Source organism: Bos mutus, chromosome 17 (assembly GCF_027580195.1).
Source record: "Bos mutus isolate GX-2022 chromosome 17, NWIPB_WYAK_1.1, whole genome shotgun sequence".
Classification (NCBI taxonomy): domain Eukaryota; kingdom Metazoa; phylum Chordata; class Mammalia; order Artiodactyla; family Bovidae; genus Bos; species Bos mutus.
In genome coordinates this window covers 10,356,792-10,378,182 of record NC_091633.1, presented here as the reverse complement: position 1 = coordinate 10,378,182, position 21,391 = coordinate 10,356,792, and the positions used below count along the sequence as shown (strand labels likewise).

The 21,391-nt window shown below is 42.1% G+C and overlaps 1 protein-coding gene across 6 annotated transcripts in view; it reads right to left on the bottom strand.

Annotated features, from left to right (window-relative positions):
- Positions 1–205: 205 nt before the first annotated feature.
- MAPKAPK5 (MAPK activated protein kinase 5) overlaps positions 206–21,391 on the bottom strand; it is a 33,604-nt gene continuing 12,418 nt past the window's right edge. For 2 of the 6 annotated variants that reach the window (XM_070386045.1, XM_070386040.1), the window contains 9 exons: positions 20,521–20,606; positions 19,651–19,746; positions 15,789–15,869; positions 13,121–13,308; positions 10,827–10,947; positions 7,221–7,351; positions 6,830–6,951; positions 5,726–5,830; positions 206–3,618 (listed from right to left, as the gene is read on the bottom strand). In XM_070386045.1, coding sequence (XP_070242146.1) covers positions 3,524–3,618; positions 5,726–5,830; positions 6,830–6,951; positions 7,221–7,351; positions 10,827–10,947; positions 13,121–13,308; positions 15,789–15,869; positions 19,651–19,746; positions 20,521–20,606 — 1,025 coding nt within the window. In that variant the 3' untranslated portion in view covers positions 206–3,523. Of the gene's footprint in view, positions 3,619–5,725; positions 5,831–6,829; positions 6,952–7,220; positions 7,352–10,826; positions 10,948–13,120; positions 13,309–15,788; positions 15,870–19,650; positions 19,747–20,520; positions 20,611–21,391 lie in introns of all 6 variants that reach the window. The other 4 variants (XM_070386043.1, XM_070386044.1, XM_070386041.1 and 1 more) reach the window with 4 other exon arrangements.

The window sequence follows — 21,391 nt, the reverse complement described above, 5'->3', positions numbered from 1 at the left end:
AAAAATGGTGAAATGATTTCTAGGTGTATTTCCTTCCTCCTTGTATTTTATATAAGAGAAAAGCCTCTTAAAAGTATGTAACTTGGAAACTATCACAGATTTTAGATGTTCCCCTGTTCTTAAGTAAACAGACAGGACAAATTTGATCAAGTCATTTTGTGGGACAAAAGAATCAAATCAATAATGAAAGACCACTTCTACTATGTAAATAAATAAAAATATAATTAAAATTAAATATCCAGTTTTCCAATTCTCAAATTGAAACATTTTCATCAATACACATGTACGCAAAAGTATTCACACGCAGGATCTGATTTAAATCATTTGACTTCAATAATTCCTTCAACTTGTTCTATCTCAAATGAATACAAAAACAAATTTCTTTTTTAAAAAGCATTTCCTCCTATCTGCATGTTTCAGACAATTAACTTCTGACAAGTGTTTCCTAGCTTATAAAATACATTAGCCAGAAAAATACAAATGTTGTTCCACATCAAATAGATTAATAATTGTGGTAAAATCTAAAGGTATTTGAGTGATAAGTAATGGTTATATAGTAAACAGAGGGTTGGCAAATCATGTAGGAAAACTGAAGACTCTAAACCTCCTGCCTATGAGAACTGTTCTTAGAATTTGAACTTTCTGCAGATACAGGCATTAGAGGGACAGGTCAAAAGAGACAAGGATGATTTTGTTTCATTTCCAGTACATGTTAATTTTGCTTTATTACCAAACCTGACTGGTAAAGTTAAAGCAGAATATGCTACTGGTCTACAAACTTCCCATAAACAAAACCCCACTTTAAAGACCAAACAGTGCTGAGTCTTTTGGAACCTCCGGTTTTGTCATGGAGCTCTGTGTCAGGTAGGACCCACTTTTAAACACCCTCCAGGGTATTCTATGGACTTCCCTGGTGGCTCAGTTGGTAAAAGCGTCTGCCTACAATGCAAGAGACCTGGGTTTGATCCCTGGGTCAGGAAGATCCCCCTGGAAAAGGAAATGGCAACCCACTCCAGTACTCTTGCCTGGAAAATCCCATGGACCAAAGGAGGAGCCTCGTAGGCTACAGTCCACGGGGTCACAAAGAGTCAGACACAACTGAGCCACTTCACTTTCAGGCTATTCTAAAACTTTGAGCATAACCCTCTGGACACTCTACTCATTTGGGGGGCCAGTTTAATTCAGCCTAAAGAAACATGAGCAACCTCTGTTCAGAGTAAAAGGAAGCATCTTTTGGATGCCCTTTTAGATCATACCTAAAATTCACTACACAGGGAAATCATCCTGAGCCTTTAGAAGACACCTAAATAGCAAATTTGAGAAGTTAATGGTAGACTAGTTCCTCTGTTAGAAGGTTCCTCTGAAGAAAAAGAAGAGTAACAAAGTTAGTTACTGCCTTCCTCACCCCAGGGAATACTGAAGTGAAAGTCACTTAGTTCTTTCCAACTCTTTGCAACCCCATGGACTATACAGTCCATGGAATTCTCCAGGCCAGAATACTGGAATGGGTAGCCTTTCCCTTCTCCAGGGGCTCTTCCCAACCCAGGGATCAAACCTAGGTCTCCCACATTGCAGGCAGATTCTTTACAAGCTGAGCCACAAGAAAAGCCCACAAATACTGAACGTCTGCAATAAAATAAGAAACATAACAGGGATTCAGTTGTTCCAGAAACAAGTGCAGTTTTTCCTGATTGCAGAAAGTGATTTATAAGACTGCATTTCACTGAAAAACAGAATTCAACTTTTAATTCCACTCTCAGCTAAGTTTTTTGGTTTGTTTTTCTCTGCTGCCTGTTAGATTTTGCCATGTTTAAAAGTATTGAATTCTCTTTACAGGGTATCCATTTATGAGTTATCAGTCACCTGAGATTAGTGAGTCTTACCTCAAAAAACACCATGGATTAAAAATTCCCCAAAATATGAGGGAACCGATGTATGAGGTAATTCCTAAAAGGTATTATTTTTATCGTGTATTACTACACTCATTGACACACATATGGGGTATACTAACCCAGTGTCATCCTGAAGACATATTAGGAAAGTGGAAGAGTTAGAAAGTAAGTGAGCTCTGTGGGGCTGACTTCGATTGAAGAGAATGTGGTGGGATGAAACTGAGTAACTGAGCCTACCGAGCCTTTCCTTCTCTGTGAATTGGAGTTTGCCTATTAGTTCTCCCATTTACCAACACCGAACCAACAGCCAAGAACTACTAAAATAAATAAAAATGGTTTGTTATGGAAGCCCATTGCACAACAGCACAGTAGAAAAGCACTGAGCCTTGTTTCTATTCAAGTATCTGATCTCTGGGCCAAAACCATGCTTCCTGAAAATGAAGAGTGCTAAATAAAATACATGCAGTCCAGGGGATGCCAACATGAAACCCAGGCAGAAACGTTAGAGAGAAAAGGTAGCTTTAAGACAGAAACCTGGACCATCTTAGCTGCTAACCCAGTTGTTGTTGTTCAGTCACTAAGTCACGTCCAACTCTTTGTGACCCCCATGGACTGCAGCACACCAGACCTCCTTGTCCCTCACTATCCCTCAGAGTCTATCCCTTCAGAGTTTACCAAGTTCATGTCCATTGAGCTGGTGATGCTATCCAAGCATCTCATCCTCTGCCAACTTCTTCTCCTTTTGCCTTCCATCTTTCCCAGTATCAGGGTCTCTTCCAGTGAGTCAGCTCTTCGCATCAGGTGGCCAAAGTATTAGAACTTCAGCTTCAGCATCAGTCCTTCCAATGAATATCCATTAGTCCAGTTTTTATGATATGTAACTTTCTCAGAAAAATCATTCCATAAAAGGAAGTAAGAAGCAATGGAGCTGGTGAGGGCTTCAGGAAATGGGGAGTACAAGGTAGGACCTTCAAGGAAGCAGCAGGGCTGAAGCTCTGGTTAAACATGAAAGAATAAACTCAATAGAGAATCCTATTAAAGAAACACACCAATACCTTTTAACAAATATGACAATAAAGAAATGGGACCACTTTTCCCTAGGGAATTAGGGAGAAGAGATACGAGGACTCAGCTCCCTGCCTCTTCCATCACAGGAGTTGGCACCCTCTGAGTTCCATCAGGCAGTTTGCAACACGGATCCACAAAAAATTCTTGGCACCAGAGCTAATCCACCAACAGTGCAGAGAGGAAATACACAGGGCAACTGAAACCAGATTCCACAGTACTTGATTCAGCTCTTCACTACACAGAGAGGTCAAAATAGTCGGTCCTTTGCCTACCACTGGCAAATGGTTTTTGTATGCTTTATTACAAATAAAACAATCTTGCTTGACAATACCGTCAGCTTTGCAACAGATGACTAAACAATCCTAAAGTAATAGTATATCTCTAGGAACTGAGCTTTTCTTAAAACAAATGAACTGTATATACTATTAGTAAATCCTGTATCTAAATTTATATAGCATCTTTAAGCAGTGTGGAAATGAAATTATGATTTATTAATTTACATAAAAATTATACATTAATGAATAAATTTTCAAATTCTTTTTAAAAAAAGTCTGAAGCTGTCATTATTGGGATTCGTGGGAAGTGGTTTGCTCTTCTATCACTTGCTTCACAATTTCAGCCAGTTTTAATCGATCTACTTTATCGGTGAATCCACGACCTGAAACCCAAGAAAGGAAAAGGTGAGTCTCCAAACTGTTGGGGAGATGGTAAGATTCTTGACAGGGACCCAATAAGGTGCACCTCACTAGTGTCAAATGCACCTTCACCAATGGAAGAGCCCTCACCAACACCGATCCCAAGCAGTTCAAGTCCCCCATTTTTCAGGCAGAGTTGAGCAGCTTATTAACCTGGTCATAAAAATCCAGTGTTCAGTACAACAGCGCAGAAGGAAACCACAAAGAGGGAGAAGTTCTTTGTAATATGTGTCTACAACAGAACTCATATCCAGACTATATAAAGAACTCCTGCACATTTATGAGAGGTACAAGTCAACAGAAAAATGGGCAACAGAATAGGCACTTCACAAAATCTAAGTGGCCAGTAAACATTAAAAAGTGCTTAAGCTTATAAGTCATCAGGGAAAGGCCAAGTAAGATGACACTGCAATGCCAACAGTACCTACTAATTAGAATGACTAAAATGAAAAAGACAATAGCAAGTGCTGGTGTGGATCCAGAGTAACTAGAACCCTCAAACCCTGCCAGTGGAGGTATACATTGGTACGACCACTTTGGGAAACTGGTGGCCGTACCTTCTAAAGCCAAACAGATGAATATCCCCGTGAACCAGCAACTCTAATTCTAGATACATAAGAGAAATGAGTTCCCTGATGGTCCACTGGTTGGGTGTCTGCCTGCCAATGCAGGGGACATGGGTCTGATCCCTGATCCAGGAAAATCCCACATGCCACCAGGCAACTAAGCCCATGAACCACAGCTACGGAAGCTCACACACTTTGAGCCAATGCTCTGCAATAAGAGAAGTGAAGCCACTGCAATGAGAAGCCTGCGCACCGCAACTGGAGAGCAGCCCTCGCTCACTGCAACTAGAGAAAGGCTGCGTGAAGCAATGAAGAACCAGTGCAGCTAAAAATAAACAAACGGAAATAAATAAATCTTAAAAAAAGAAGATATATACTAGAGTGTTCAGAGCAGTGCTTTCCTTAATTACCAAAACCTGGAAACAACCCATATATCCATTCAAAAGTAGAATGGATAAATACAAAAACTATGTGGTGTATATATATGGAGAAAAAAACATGAATATAGAGAGAGAACATACATACATTTACATATATATATATAAATGAGAAATGAATTGCTACTACACACAACAATATGGTTGAATCTCACAAACATTGACAAAAAGAAGCCAGATACAAAAGAACATAGACTTGGTCTGACTCCATATACATAAAATATAAAATCAGGCAAAACTGATATACAGTGCTAGAAATTGGGCTCATAATTACCCTGTGGGGAAGGAGGTAGTAGAGGAGGGCATATATTCAGGTGCTGGTTACGTGAGAATGTTCACTTTGTGAAAATTTATTGTAAGTGTGCACCTCAAATGTGGTCACTTTTCTGTATAGATGATTTCAAAATCTTTAAAAAAAAAAAAAAAATCCTAGAGAAGCTAATTTCCAAGTACAGAAATGGCTGGGCTAGCTTTTGGACTTCTGATGTCCAAAAACCAGGCTCCTTGCCTTGAGCATCTTAGACCTGAAGTCTAGCCTACTACACTAGAAGACAATACAAAAGCAGCTCAAAAAATACACCTCTGCCTTTGCCTGTGGGGAAAAAAATTCAATGAGCAGCAGATTTGGGACACTCTACTCTTTAGTGTAACAGGTCTTCTCTAAACTGAGCAGATCTGCAGGGTGGACTCTGCAGTACTTTGCCCTCTTTCTCCCCTTCGGACTGAACTGCTCTTTAATGATGCGGTTAAAAGCTCAGGTATCTGGAAGGAGTTCTGAGATCTGATGCTTTTTTTTTGCCCAGGTGGTATGTGATGGGGGGCTCTGGACAGCAATGAATCTGCAACACACAATTCACTTGAACTCTGGAAAATAAGCAAAAAGGCTGGATGTCCAGATATGCCTGGGTAGTTACTGCAGGATTAACTCCCTGTCCCACAATACTCCACTCAGACTCCAGCCCTGCTTCACCTGAACACAGCCCCAGCTCAGCCCCCAGAGATCCTACATAATCTAAACACAAATACTTTTTTGCATTCCTGGGGAAAGGCATAATTAAGGCTCCTACCATTCCAGCTGAAGCTTTGCAGAGTATCTCTGAGGAGTTTGCATTCCCGGTTATACTTCCAAGCTTCCTGCACTACTTCATTCAGCTTTTCATCTTCATTCTCTCCTATTAATAAAGGTGAAAAAGAAGTTGCGTTCCTCTGCAGCATCATGGGGTTTTAGTGTCACAGATGGAAGGACAGGATGTCCAACTTTATTGAGAAGTGATCATTAAAGGTGTGAGCTTTTCCAGACTATCATTACTGCTAGTTCCTACATTACATGTAGACTACTTCTGGTTTCTGAATTCTTCCTACCCTGACCACCTGACAGACATCCCCTGAGGCCCCCAGAGTCTTAACCCTGAGAGATGGGAAATAGGCAATGTTGGGCTATTGCTGATCAAAAACACCTGGTTAACCTACAAGATCATGAGAAGGAAGGAGAACAAGGCTCAGTGGGCTGCCTTCTTTCTCCTAAGCTCATTTCCTACTCTGGAAGGCTACCTGAGGTACACTAGGTGAGCTCTCTTAAAACCCAAGGATCTAGGAAGACTGGTCAGCTCAGTAGTTTTCAGGCCTACAACATGAAGTATCTCATTCATCTGCTGAGAAAAGTCCGTCCTATCCCATTAAGTGGAAAGAGAATATACTGAAAGAGAGCTCTCACTCAAAGGACTTATGTATATAAGTCCCAGTCTGCCTGGGATACCAGTAGCAGCCAGGGCCACTTCTGAACTTGGGAGGTCTTCTCTTTATATTCGCAAGTTAATGACAGCCTTGTACTCTAGATATGGGCTCTATGGTGTTTCTCAACCTTCCTGACCTTCCCAACCTAATCCTGACCCTGTTCACATTTTTCATCCTCTATCCTGTTATCTCATTAACAAACTAAGAAAATACAAAACTACATGTTATGCCTGAAAGTGCCAACTAAACGCAAACTAGAAGTTTCATAGGAAGCCAAAGGTGGGGCAGAACCCACTGCATTTCTAAGTGCCCACCTCTTCAGTGGGCTGAGTGTGTAAGGCACTTAGAGGCAAGACGGACACTCCAGATTGAACCACCCCTCCAGCCACACGCACACACACACGCAGCCGCGCACAGAGCAGCAGAAACGGTGTGACCTTTACCAGCCTGGGGGAGGATACACTGAGCAATCACGTCGCGGAGCTTTTCCAAGGCAACATTGGAATCCTCAGCTCCATTCTCACGGTCATGGATGTAAACACCGTCTTTTGCTTTGGTGCTTTAGAAGTTGGGGAGAGAGGTAATAACAGAGTGAGACCCCAAAACCCAACTCTTCACAGATGTTAACTCTAAACACGAAACATAAGGCAAGATTTTTCAGATAAAATAATTATAAAGTATCTCCAACTTCTGATGCTATTTAAAGAACTTATCCTTTCCACCCTCTTAAGAGGCAAAAAAGGGGCAAGACCCTTGGCTGACCTTTCAGAACCCTGTCCTTGGCCACACCAGCCATGAAGGGAGAATCAAAGAAGTAAGTTCAGTTACCCAAGTAATTTCCTCTTCCTTAGAATGGGGTTGTTCACAGAGTGCAGGGGTTTGAGGCTGACTTTTAGTTCCTGGATCCGCATGTTGGCCAACTGTTCTGCGTGGGCCTGCTGGATCCCTGCAACCACCGCCTGAATGCAAACACTGGTGTCAGGTTTTCATATTCATTTCTGGGCACCTAAAAAACCAATCTAACAGAGTGAGAAGGAGAATCTCTAAAAGAACTAAGCAGGTAATTTCAGTCTTATGCTTGGCAGTATACAAATTTTGAAAAGGCAGAGGACTCTTCCCCATGGGTTAGCAGGGCCCAGGAAATACTAGGCCAGCCAAGGGCCACACAACAGCAAGCCCTTCTTCCCTGCAGGGGGACAGAAGGCAAGTAAGAAAAACGAACAAGGCTCATGCTCATAGTCATTGGCAAGGGCAAGTGTAAAGAGAGTCATACATGTACATCGGGGGAAAGGCTGGCAGGCTGCTGCCTGAGAAGACTCCCTGACTGGCATTTATTTGCTGCCCTCAAGGTGGAAACAGTCACCTCAGCCCCAATGACTCAGAACCCTAAGTATTTCACCTGGTGAGCATGGAAGACCCTCACAAACTCTTCTATAAAGCCAGTCAATTAATTTACAATGAAAAATAACTGTCATAAAGTCTAGCACTCTTCAAGTCTGTCTTTATGACTAGTGTGTTCTCTCACTATGGGCAGATCAATGAGGGAAAGCAAATAATCAGCAAAAAGCTTCGTAAGAATGAGATGATCACACTTTTGTATTAAAAAAAAAAAAAAAAGGAAAAAATGAATGTGTATGTGTCTCCCCAGAAAAAGATCAGGAAGGATACATCAAGTCACAGATCACCTCACCTCTGAGGGGTGAGACTGAGGCAGGGTAATTAAAAGGAACTTTTGCTTTTTAGTTTATATACCTCTGTGTTATTTGAATTTCAACAACAAAATCTGACAATTAAGAAAAAAAAATACTTCCTTGGTAAGCACATAATTAGATCTGGAAGAGTTCAAACTCATTGAAGTAAACTACAGTAATTGGCCCTGGCTACCCACCTCCAGACCCGTGCATCTATTTCCTTCTTACCTGAGATAGCCCAACCAAAGAGATGGGAACCCTGCAAGGTCATGAGCTCAGACTCCATCTCCTAGCCACAGCCGAGATGGACACTATTAAGCTTCTGCATGTGGCCATTTTTTCTATACTTCCAAAGCTGACCAGCCTGCATCTTGACCACATCATTTCTTTCAGAATGGGAATACACTGTCACACTCTAGTTCCACCTAAAAGGCCTTTTTCTTCTTTAAGAAGATTATGCATATTCAAACTTGGCTTAGTCAGACACTAATCTTAAAGTAACTCCTGAAGACAATCTTCTTCATTTCCAACATCTTGAGGGAAACCACAATGTAACACTCAAGTGCCGACAATCAGAGGATATAATCCTGTATTTGGGACTGACCAAACAAACCGGGAGAAATATCAATAACCTCAGATATGCAGATGATACCACCCTTATGGCAGAAAGTGAAGAGGAACTAAAGAGTCTCTTGATGAAAGTGAAAGAGGAGACTGAAAAAGTTGGCTTAAAGCTCAACATTCAGAAAACGAAGATCATGGCATCTGGTCCCATCACTTCATGGGAAATAGATGGGGAAACAGTGTCAGACTTTATTTTGGCAGGCTCCAAAATCACTGCAGATGGTGATTGCAGCCATGAAATTAAAAGACACTCCTTGGAAGGAAAGTTATGACCAACCTAGATAGCATATTCAAAAGCAGAAACATTACTTTGCCAACAAAGGTCCCGTCTAGTTAAGGCTATGGTTTTTCCAGTGGTCATGTATGGATGTGAGAGTTGGACTGTGTAGAAAGCTGACCACCGAAGAATTGATGCTTTTGAACTGTGGTGTTGGAGAAGACTCTTGAGAGTCCCTTGGACTGCAAGGAGATCCAACCGGTCCATTCTAAAGGAGATCAGCCCTGGGATTTCTTTGGAAGGAATGATGCTAAAGCTGAAACTCCAGTACTTTGGCCACCTCATGTGAAGAGTTGACTCATTGGAAAAGACTCTGATGCTGGGAGGGATTGGGGGCAGGAGGAGAAGGGGGGACGACAGAGGATGAGATGGCTGGATGGCATCACTGACTCAATGGATGTGAGTTTGAGTGAACTCCGGGAGTTGGTGATGGACAGGGAGGCCTGGCGTGCTGCGATTCATGGGGTCACAAAGAGTTGGACACGACTGAGTGACTGAACTGAACTGAAACAAACCATTTCTGGATTACTGGATACTTTTAAACCAGGAAAACAACTGCACACAGATCAGGGACAGCAGAAAACTCTGTTCCTTCTAGTTCTCTCTTCTCTCACACTCCAGCTAAACTAAGGGAGGTCTTAGCATTCCTTTCTCCTATTCACTTATTCTCTCACACCTCAACTCCATCCCTTCTAAGTGAGTAACTCAAGTCTGTGTCACTGCCTTTACCTTTCAGCCACACTCTGAATTCACACCACACATCTCATTCATTTGAATGTCCATCTATCATCAAATAATAATGAAAATCTAACAGACTTCCCTTTACCCAAACCAGGCTCATTCCTGATTTCCCTGTCAGTGGTATCGCCAGATATGCCACTCACTGTCCCCTTATCTCTAGTCAGTCACCAAAAATTGTTGAAATTTGTCTTCGAAAATATTGAGCCTATTCGTTCATCTCTACCTCTCTGCTCCTAGAGCAGCTTCCCAGCTTCTAGATTACTGTAGTAGTATTAGGTTGGTGAGTCTGCAAGTCTGATTAACCATCCCTAAATATCTTCCCTGTGCCAGGACTCTTCTCAGAAATCTGTAAGAGCCTCTCAATTAGGTCCTACTAAGACTTACACCCCTCTGTCTACTTTCAAAGCCAGGCCCTTCCCTATCACATCCATTTCACCAACTTCCCATTAATGAAATCAGGCTGTTTTTCCCACTGATGAATTTCAGTCTCTAATTTTTTTGCTCATATTGTTCACCGTATGTGGTGAACACCACACATGTTCTCTACTCCAGCTCTTCCAAGGCCAGCTCATAGCTAAACATGTAAAGGGGTTTAAAAGTGCCACACAATAGTTAATAACTGTGATGGGTTTTGCTTTCTCTTTGGGAACCCTTCCCTAATTACAGCCCTTCAAAGATGTCTTCTTTTTCTGAATTCCCATAAGAATTCACAGAAAATTTAGCATGCAAAAGCTCTGACATCTGAGCGCGTTCCCTCTTTGTTTTGTGTTTATTGGTTTTTCTAACCAGTCTTGTTTAAACCCCTTGGGCAAAAGGATGGTTGATGTCTGACCTGATACTGCTCTCTGCCTCAACCCCACAGCACAAGTGTGGAAGAGGATACTTTGAATGTTCCCTTAGTGTATGTACCAGGCTTTGATCTGGTCTTTATGGAAGGAAGCGCCTTATTTCCAATCCTGATCTTCAGGAGACCAGAGATGTTTCTCTGGGAAAGACTGTGTGCTCTGCATTGTTTTGCCTTTAACCCCCTCACTGAGTCAAGCCCCAGCATTCCTTCCCAACACCACCATTTTGGCCAACAACATAAGCATCATTCAGAACCTTATCCATCATCAGTTGAGCAGAGGGTAGCACATTATCCAGGGCCTCAGTTGAGTTGAGCCAGGGGTGATCCAGCACTCCCTCGATGGTAAGTCTTTCCTCCGGTTTGACCTTCAAGAGCCTGTGGAGAAAAGGCCAAAAGGGCTGCCATGCACAGTTGCTTCCAGAAGGCCAGGAAGTTCCCGAGTCTGGCTCTAGCCAGCTCCAGCTTCTGACTTTCTACTTTCTGCCAACTCTTACAGCCTAGGCTTTCTGCAGGACAGAGGTGAGATTCTCTTCCCTAACTGTTAGTTGTGAGGGCACTGTGTCCTTAGGCGGTCCTTTCTATACTAAATAAATTGAGATTAAAAATGGTAGGAAAAGGCTTAATCCAGTGATATCTCAGACTGAGTTCTAGGTTCAGTAAGGTAATCAATCTTATATACGGTTCACAGTTCCTGAGACATTGAATCCCCAGACTAATGTTTCTAGGACAGTGGGCTATAATTTCCAAAAGGGACTCAAAGTACTCTTTTGGCCAACAGTGGCTGTAAAATTAGTTAGGCAATCATACAGTTCTGAAAATCCAGATTGCTACTTGTGATAAAACTTTTAGATATCACCATATGGCAGGACACGAACCCTGAGCCATTTCTCCAAAGACATTCTAAGCTAAAAATCTAATATCTGAGAAGGGGACAGCATTTCTTCCTAAGCCTAATGTATTGTCTGTACCATCGGCTTTTGACCACAGTTCTTTCCATCTTGTACATTCATACTGATGCAATTCCTAGCTCACCCCAGCATATTCCCTGGACCTTTTACAGCACTCCTTCCAAATACATAGCCTCCCATTCCAAACATCAGTCAGGACAACATGCCTACTTGCTCTTTCATGTTCTCTGTAACTTTCTGGATCATTGTGAACAGCTTCAGAGTCTAAAGAAAGGATTATTTAGAAAAGACCCTCAATGCTGAGAGAAGATAATCAATGTTACTCTAGTGACAGGAAATACAGTCTATAGAACTGCAGAGAACCACTTAGAGGATATTGATGTTTTGGTTAAGTAGCTGAGAATACAGCATGGAAAGAGCATGGGAAGACAGATTTCAAATTGCCTCCTCCCTCCTAAAACACCTTCACTTGGATATTTTAGAAATGAATCCCTTTTTATATACATAAACACCTAACCAACAGGACAAGTTCACTTCTGAAAGAGAAATAGCTGTACTATTAGGAGACAGTTCCCAGGTACTGCCCCTTTAATGCTTATCTTTATCACATTACAGATGAAGAAACTGAAACCAAGAGGAGCAATTACTCAGTGAAGACCAAAGTAGTAATGTCAGAAGAGCACGTAAGTCCCAGGCAGCAGATCCCCTGGCACAGGTGGGCGGAAAAACCAAGCACACCTCCTATGTAGGCCTGACTTCTTAGTAACTCCAGCTAAGGAGCTGGAGCACGTGCCCATGTGCAAAGTCATTCTGGGGAAAGATATTCTGAAAGGAACAAAATTGCCATGAACGACCATGTCTGTAGGTTTAAGGTGATTTCATGGCCTGTAGTCACAGCGTGCTTATGAACAGACTCCTATTTTAATTAAACGCAGTTCCACCTGCCTCAGAAGCTGGGTCCACAGAGGCTTCAACCCAAGCCCCTCCAGAACGGCAGGACAGAACAGTGTCCGCCGAGGAAGGCAGCCCAGGGAGCCTCCTTGGTGGCCACTCGCGCCTCCCATCACAACTGTGCGCTGCTCTGTAAGAAACAAAGGACTCTGCATGCCATGTGTCCCTTGCCCACTCACTCAGCCCCAGTCCTTTTGAACCTTTTTATCTCTATATGCCAGAGCAACCAACTAGTAGCAGGGAGGCCAGGGTGGGACTGAGGTCCTGGACAACCAATCACACTCCCACAGTAGCTAAGGAAGGAAAAGACAAAAGCATCCGTGGTCACTTTGGCACCCCAGTTCAGCTCCCGGCATCATGTCAGTCCCAAATGCCTGGCCTCCATGCAGAAGGATACACCAGGGGGGTTACCATTTAAAGTCTGAATTAATGCTCACGGATACAGTGGCTACCAAGGGACCTGGATTCAACCCTAGGGACAAATTCTAGGAATGCAACAGGACGGAGTACAGCTCCAATTTCACCGAGATGTGGATACCGAGAACTCTCATCTCAGACTCCAGGGCAGATTTTCTGTGATGATAAAAATGAGAAGGTACATGCCTGTGAAACAAAGAATTTTCTCTACCCAACATTGCTTTGCATTCCACCACTTTTAAGGCCCCCCGCCCAGTGGCCCAGAGACTCACTTTCTCACAACATCTTTGGCCATCTCTGAGATCTGGCTCCACTCTTCCTCCGGGAACTCAAAACTGCCTGTCATGATTTTTCTCCGCATATCCTTTGGGATAGTCCGGCTATGGTGTTTGGAGTAAAAAGGAGGGTATCCACACAACATCACATAGATAATCACCCCTAGGGACCACAAGTCACAGCTCTGAAAGCAAAAAAGAAAATGGTCACTCATACCAGAGGCATAGCTCTAAAATAAAGCCCCCAGAACTAACCCCAAAACAGCCCTTGATATCCACAGGCTGATATCACAACCAAGAATCACTTATCAGAGACTGGAAAAGTTTCACAAAGTCTTAAGAGAATTAACCTTTCTATCCTTATTTGTTATTTGCTATCAATGCTACATATATGCACATCATATACACAAGGCCAATCTGGGGTAAAAAGTCACTTTTATTCTCACTGCCCAGGCCCAAGCTGCTATCTGACCATTGGGTACAGATGTAAGACACTTTGACCCCAGCCAGAAAAGTAACTGATGTAAGCCAGCTGTTGTGAAACATGTCCTCTGGCCACCTGGGCGGGTTGAGGGTGCAGGAACAAATAGCTAGGATGCAGGGGGCTGACCCCATAAAACAGCACCGGTCGTTTTATAAAGGCTCACAGCAGTTTGACACAGATGAGAGACAAGCATGGTAGGGAAGAACGGGAGACGGAAAGCAATCCTTTGGCCAAGGACTCACTGTGCCCATGTTCAAGGCCATTCTTAGGGAAGATATTCTGAAAGGAACAAAACTGCCACGCACGACCATGTCTGTAGGTTTAAGGTGATTTCATGGCCTGTAGTCACAGCATGCTTATTAATAACGGACTCCTATTTTAATTAAACGCATTTCCACCTGCCTCAGAAGCTGGGTCCACAGAGACTTCAACCCAAGCCCCTCCAGAATGGCAGGACAGAACAGCGTCCGCCTGAGGAAGGCGGCCCAGGGAGCCTGCCGCTGTGGCCACTCGCGCCTCCCATCGCAGCTGGGCGCTGCTCTGTAAGAAGCCTGGAAAAGGAGGTACCTCAGGTATCTCAGCCATGTCTCGGCATCAACCTACTAGTAGAGATTCATAAACAACATGGCCCATGCTGTAAAACAATTATAAAATCATAGAGGTGAAAAGAAATCTTAACAAGTTCAGATGTGGAAAATAGTTCACATGAGGAAACTGGTGCTATGGAGATCTTGTTACATCTAGGGTCATCTGTCAAGAGTGAAACTAGGCACACCGACCAGCATCATGCAGCAGACTGGGGCTGGAGTCACTGCAAGTGTCCTGCCTCTTTTTTTTTTTAATTAAGATTGATGTATTTAGTTTTTGAAAATTTAACTACCTCTTATTACATTATTTTTCTTTAAAAAATTACTTGCAAATGTAGCATTCAGTGTTCACTCAGTTGCCAATGTAAAGATTATAACTAGATGAATATATATACACATTCAAAATTATTATGAGCTTATTATTTTAATATATTACTCATCTGTGGAGTGTAAATTTTATGAATGCCAAGCAAATTCACAAACACCACTAGATTCACAAAACAGAGTAGGAAGAGGAGAAAAAAATAGTACTGGGAAATATTGTTATCACACAAGAATCCATTGTATTCATGCTGAGAATACTGTATCAAGTAAATTCTGATCTCTGTTAGCTAAGTGCTTCTACCACTCAATTCCTGCCCACAGTGGGAAGCAGGAGGCAATTTCTGACTGATAACTATCATCAGCCTAGCCCTCACTTCCAACCTTCATCACATAAGGACACAGCAGCCTAGAGTTTGTAGAGGAAGAAGGTGTGGAGCAGTAAGTACTCACTTGGGGACTGAACAGGGTTAATCATGAAAGCAGATGTATAGAGTTCCAGTCACATTGGGCCAGTGCCAAGTGGAGGGTGCTGAGTGCCACAGGAGCCTGTGTGCCCTCTGATACGTGTGTCTGCGAGTGTGTATGCATGTGCGTGTGGGTAGGAAGATGGGGGCCCTCTGGGGTGTGCGACCAGGAGGAGCTGGCCTGCCCTTTTGCCATCCTCAGCTCCCTTCCTGTCATCTGTATCTCCCTGAGTCCCCAAGCAGCATCATTCTTTTCTGATCCACTCTGTGACTCCAGGATCTCTATGACTTGTTTCAAGAGGCCTTAAGCCTCTTGTACTTTAGGACAGAGAGGCCTGATGTGTAGGGTACAGATTAACAACTGTGATAGGAACAGGTACCACTCAGGACACTTGCCTTGTGTATTAGACACTGTTCTAAGTTGGGTATTTTATGGGGTTAGAAAGAATGGCACCATAAATGGCCAAGGAATATTCTCTGACATGGCCTCCACCTCAAAAGAGCACGAAAAATGTATCTTTTAAATGTGATCAGTGGACTGTACAGCTAGTCAAATAAATAACCTCCAGGTGACCACAGCCTTTGATTCCTGCTGCAAAACTTAAACTGGTATGAATCTTACTTTATCAGACAGAAACTTGAATTCCAAATACTCTTCTGCATAGGTGGCTTCTTTCAGCCTCTCAGGTGGCAATATAATATCAAGGAACAAAAAGAGAATTTGCCACCTTCCCAAAGAACCACAACACCTCACAGGAGAATACAGGCTTCACCCAAGGGGTGGAGGTTCGTTTTTCTTCTCCTACCTTGTTGTAAGTGTAGGGTGTTGGCGAGGTAGGTATGATGCCAGATTTCTCCTTCTGATGCCTTCTCTGGGCTTCCAGTACCTGTCAGAGTCACACCAAAGGGGACAATTGACTGAACCTCACATCCGTGACCTGCAGCTTGAGACAGACTGCTGTGTTAGAAGGCTGAAGAGGGTAGCCACTGGCAGTTAACAACCAACAATTCTAAAAAATTCTAAATACTTTCAAAAGCCTTTTTTCTCTCTTACTATCAGCAACTTATCAGTATTTGCCTAGGTCAAGGACATGAAGATTCAGTCCCTGAAGGAGATTTATTTCTTCTTCCTGAGATTACTTTTTCCTAGGGGTGTCTCTTAATGCCTCGGCAAGCAGTGAAAGCAGACTTGCTGGTCAGTGGCTCAGGTTCAAGGTATTTGCTGCCATGAAGCACTGGAATCGTCACACGGGTCTGGGTGCTAAGTGCTGCGCGGAGGTAACCACTGCCACCCTCGGGGCCCCCACCGCGGCCCAGCTCTCCACTGCCATGGGGAGTGGGGCTCCTGGGGACACAAGACCAGCGAACCCCACAGAGTTCCATGACGAGACACAATACTGCAGCTCTCTGCAGGCAGGTGTCATCCTTGTACCCAGACACACTGCTACTGTCTGGGCCTTCATGGCCACAGGACCATGCTGCTGACAGCAGGTACTGAACGCTGTTACACCTCGGCCAGCGGCCACACTGCCACCCTGGGCAACCTTGCCTAGGCCACCTTTGATGCCACCTCTAAGACCTACAGCTGTCTTACACCTGACCTCTTGAAGGTGACTATGCTCACTAAAGCTCCCTATCAGGAATATTCACTGACTATCTTGTAAAGACCCACACTACAGTCTCTGTGCAGAAAGGACCCAGGCTCATGTTCTCACACAAGAATAATAAAGTGAATTAATTAAACCTAAAAAAGAAAATACCACTTACTACGGCATTAAAAATATTAAGGATAAATCTAAAAAGAGATGTGAAAAACCTGTACACTGAAAACCAGACAGATATTGCTGAGCAAAACCAAAGACAAAAATAAATGGAATACAGCCTGCTTATGGGTCAGAAGGCTCGATGCTGTTATATTGTCAGTACTCCCATATTGAACTATATGTTTCAAACAACCCTAGTCAAAATTCAGGCACACTCTTTTGTAGAAATCAACAGCCAATTCTAGAGTTCATATGGAAATGCAAAGAAATTTGAATAGCCAAAACAACTATGAAAAAGAACAAACTCAGAGGGCTAAAACTACCTCATGTCAAAAGTTACTAAGAAGTGTCAATCAAAACAGTATATGATATTGGTATAAAGACCAATCATTGGAACAGAGTAGAACAATCCAAAAATAAACCCACACATATACATCCAACTGGTTTTTGACAAAGGCTGAGAAGCAAGGCAGTGGAGAAAAGATAGCTTTTCAACAAATATATAGGAACAACTAGATATCCAAATGCTTTTAAAAAATGAACTTGGATCTATACCTCACATCTTATACAAAAATTAAGTCAAAATGGATCACAGACCTAAATGTAAAACTTAAAATTATAAAACTTATAGTAGAAAATCTTTGTGATATTGGGTTAGACAAAGATCTCAGATAGAAAACCAAAAGCAGAACCCATAAAATTTTTTTAAAAGTTAACAAACTGGTCTTCACACCAAAATGAAAGACACTGTTACCACCTCACACCAGTCAGAATGGCCATCATCAAAAAGTTTACAAATAATAAATGCTGGAGAGGATGTGGAGAAAAGAGAACCCTCCTACACTGTTGGTGGAACATAAATTGATGCGGCCACTATGATAAATAGTATGGGCTCCTTAAAAAACTAAAAACAGAGCTATCATATGACCCAGTGATCCCACTCCCGGGCATGTATCCAGAAAAGATGATATGTGTGTATGTGTATAACTGAATCACTTTGCTATATACCTCAAACACTGTAAATCAACTATACTTCAATTTAAAAAAAAAAAAAGAAAAGCCACAGACTGGAAGAAAATCTTTCCAAAGCACGTATCTGATAAAGGACTTATATCCAAAACATATTTTTTAAAAAGCTCTCAAATTCAGCAAGAAAATAAACAATCCAATTTAAAATATGGGGAAAACATCTGAACTTATACTTCAAAGAAAATATACAGACAGCAAAGAAGCACAAGAGATGCTCAACATCAGTAGCTATTAGGGAAAAGCAAATTGAAACCACAGTGAAATACCTCTACAAAGTCACTTAAATGGCTAAAATTAAAGACTGTCCATGCCAAATGCCAGTAAGAATGTGGAGAGCCCTGAAACTTTCTGATTGGGAATGTAAAATTGAATGACCACTTTGGAAAACAACTTGGCAATTTCTAAATAAGTTAAATACATCTAACATATGATAGAGCTATTCCACTCTAGATATTTACCAAAGAGAAAAGGAAATAAAGTGTCCATACAAAAACTTGTGTGCAAATGTTTATAAACAGGCTCATTTTTAACAGCCCAAAGTTGAAAACAACCCATCAATAGATGAGTAGATAAACAAACCATGGTATATCCACATCATGGAATACCTTCCAGCAGTAAAATGAAAGAACTACTGACATACGAATAACATAGGTAAATAAACATAATTTTGCTGAGTAAAAGGAACTGCCCCCCCTCAAGAAAGCACCATACGATGTGCTACTTCTATATATAAATCTAGAGAAAATAAAAACTAATCACAGAAAGGCCAAAAGATTTGTACCATACTTCATAACCGAATGTTGTATCCATATTTCACAACAGAATAGCCAATAGACACATGAAAAAATATTCAACAACAGTAGCCATGAGGAAAATGCTGTAATTAAATCTGTAACGAAATAACACTAAATACCTACTAGAATGATTGAGATTATAAATACGAACAAACTTGAGTTAGAGATAAGAAATGGCACAACCATTCTGAAAAAAGATTTTACCTAAAGGGGAGGGGCATGTCTCCCCAAACCTGTAAATGAACATTCCCAGCAGCTTTATTCAAAAAACCAGGAGACAACCCTAAATGGCCACCACTCAGTGAACAGATAAAACAAATGTGGCTTAGTCATATGATGGAATACTACTCAGCAATAAAAAAGAACTAATTACTGATACACACAGCAACATGAATAAATCTCAAAAACATGCTGAGTCGAAGAAGTGAAACACAAAAGGTACAGGAATTCCATTCTACTGAAATTCTGCAACAGGCAAGACTAACCAATAATGACAGAAAGTAGATCAGTGGTTTTAATTAAGGGGATTAATTTGGGAGCAGAATGACTGCAAAGGCACACAAGATGGTTTCTGAAGTGACAGAACTGTTTTACTTCTTGATTTTGGCAAGGTCCATGCAGAAGTATCCATCTGTCAACACTCATCAAACTACACGAAAGTGTAGTTGCTCAGTCGTATCCGACTCTTTGCTACCCCGTGGAGTATAGCCCACCAGGCTCCTCTGTCCATGGAATTTTCCAGGCAAGAATACTGAAGTGGGTAGCCATTTCCTTCTCCAGGGGATCTTTCCCACCCAGGGATCGAACCCAGGTCCCCCGCATTGCAGGCAGATGCTTTAACCTCTGAGCCACCAGCGAAGCCCAAGGTAGAAGTATTTTTACAGTATACTAATCATACCTCAGTAAGGTTGCTGTTAAAAGAATAAAATGCCTATACCAAATTAAGCAGCCTATGGATTTCTGAAGCTGAGTTCTCCCCTTTCCATTTGTAATATATGCCCACTCATGCTGTAGAATGGAAGAAGTATGAGTCTACAGGTAGCCTGGTGATACATCCTATGGAAGAAACAGCACATGCTTACCTGAGGTGCTACATAATACGGGGTGAACTGAGGCGTCATCAAGTCACCTTGGTCAATTTTGGCAAATCCAAAGTCACACAACTTCACTGGGGCATCCTGAAATCAAACAAATGGGAATCACTGCCCCACAGTTCTCAGAAAATGTTAAAGGAAAATCCAGGTGTAAGACATGTCACCTTGAGCTCTCATGAGTTTCTGGCTGGAACTGGAACCTATGTGTAGCATGTCCGCATGTCTGGATACAAAGATTCGTATTGAGGAGCTGTTCTTAGTAAAACACAAATGAGAGATTTCTGCCCACTCAGTCATCCCTGTTTCCTAACTTGTAAAGGCAGCACTCAAACCAAGATATTAGTCGCATGTGCCCTGGTTCTGCCTATTGTGCATCATCTCTCATCAGTCTAGAGTGCGGCTTCACCCTTAATGTCAGCTTCGTGATAGCCAGAGTCAGTAATCTGTAATCTGGTAGGACATAGCGCATGGGTGTGGGTTGGGGCTGGAGAGGAAAACACCTTATCGGTATTAACCATAAACACAACCATTAAGTTTCAAGGTAACATATAACAGCATAAAGATTCCTGCCCCTTCCCAAAGTCCTTCCAAATGATATCCCAAATCTTAAGTCCTTCTGTACAAACATGTATCAGTATCATCCAAAATGACTGGTACCAGGAGTATGGTAAAATTTCTCTTGAGCCTCTACCAAGGGAACAGATGGGGAAAGTAAGCTGCCGGAAGCACTCTGGCCTAACGCTTCTTCAACATGGATTCAGAGCACTCCAAACATATACACACCAACACACCCATGCACCACTCCTGAACTATGTTGGGAGTAGCGGCACTGAAATACAGAAAAGCAAGTCATCTCACCAAAGAATTATCCTTGAAGAGCAGATTTTCAGGCTTGAGGTCTCTGTGGGCGATGTTCAACAAGTGACAGTGCTGTAGAGCCAAAGCTATCTGGAAAAGGACATAATGGAGCGACCGCATCTTAGAAGAGATTATTCTTGAATTCCCCTGGCTTAGAAAACTCAGGATGCTAAAAAATGACCCTTACTAAGTCAATTAAGACTGTGGTCAGATTTCAGCTTTACAGCAGAAATTAAGACTTACATACCAAGAAATAGAAATGAAGTAAGCTTCATTTAATAGCAACCTATATTTTGTTCAACAAAAAGAAAAATACAACAGGAAAATAATTCTTTGTCAGAATAAACTGATGGTTAAATCCTATATTAAATGGGAAAACAAAATACTTCCACTTCCATTAATGTGAGATGTGATAAGCACTGCAGAGCAAACACTGGGCCAGGCAGTCTTCAACAGGCCTCGTTTCCCCTAGCGGGGCAGTGGCACGAACGCCTGGCTCAAGAGAGACCTGAGCTCTTCAGGGAGCAGGACTTGAAGTTCTGCCTTCAAGAACAACAGAAAGCAGCTGAATGGATGTTTCCATCTGATGCTCCAATCTGCTCATCCCACTGGTTGAAAATGTTGCCTGTTTTGGTGGCTTTAAAGAGGTCTGTTTTTACAGATTATTAGAGCTCATCCTTTAGTCCTAATGTTTGAAAAACACAAGCTATAATTTTTTAAAACCTAACAGAACAGATTGCACCTGTTCTTTAACACTCTGTATGGAACTGTCTTGGCATTCCAAAGAGCAGTTCCACCCTACTAGAAAGGAGGCCTCAAAAAATGCTTGAGGCTCGCAGAAAATTTGGAAGAATTTTTCTTTAAGAACCAA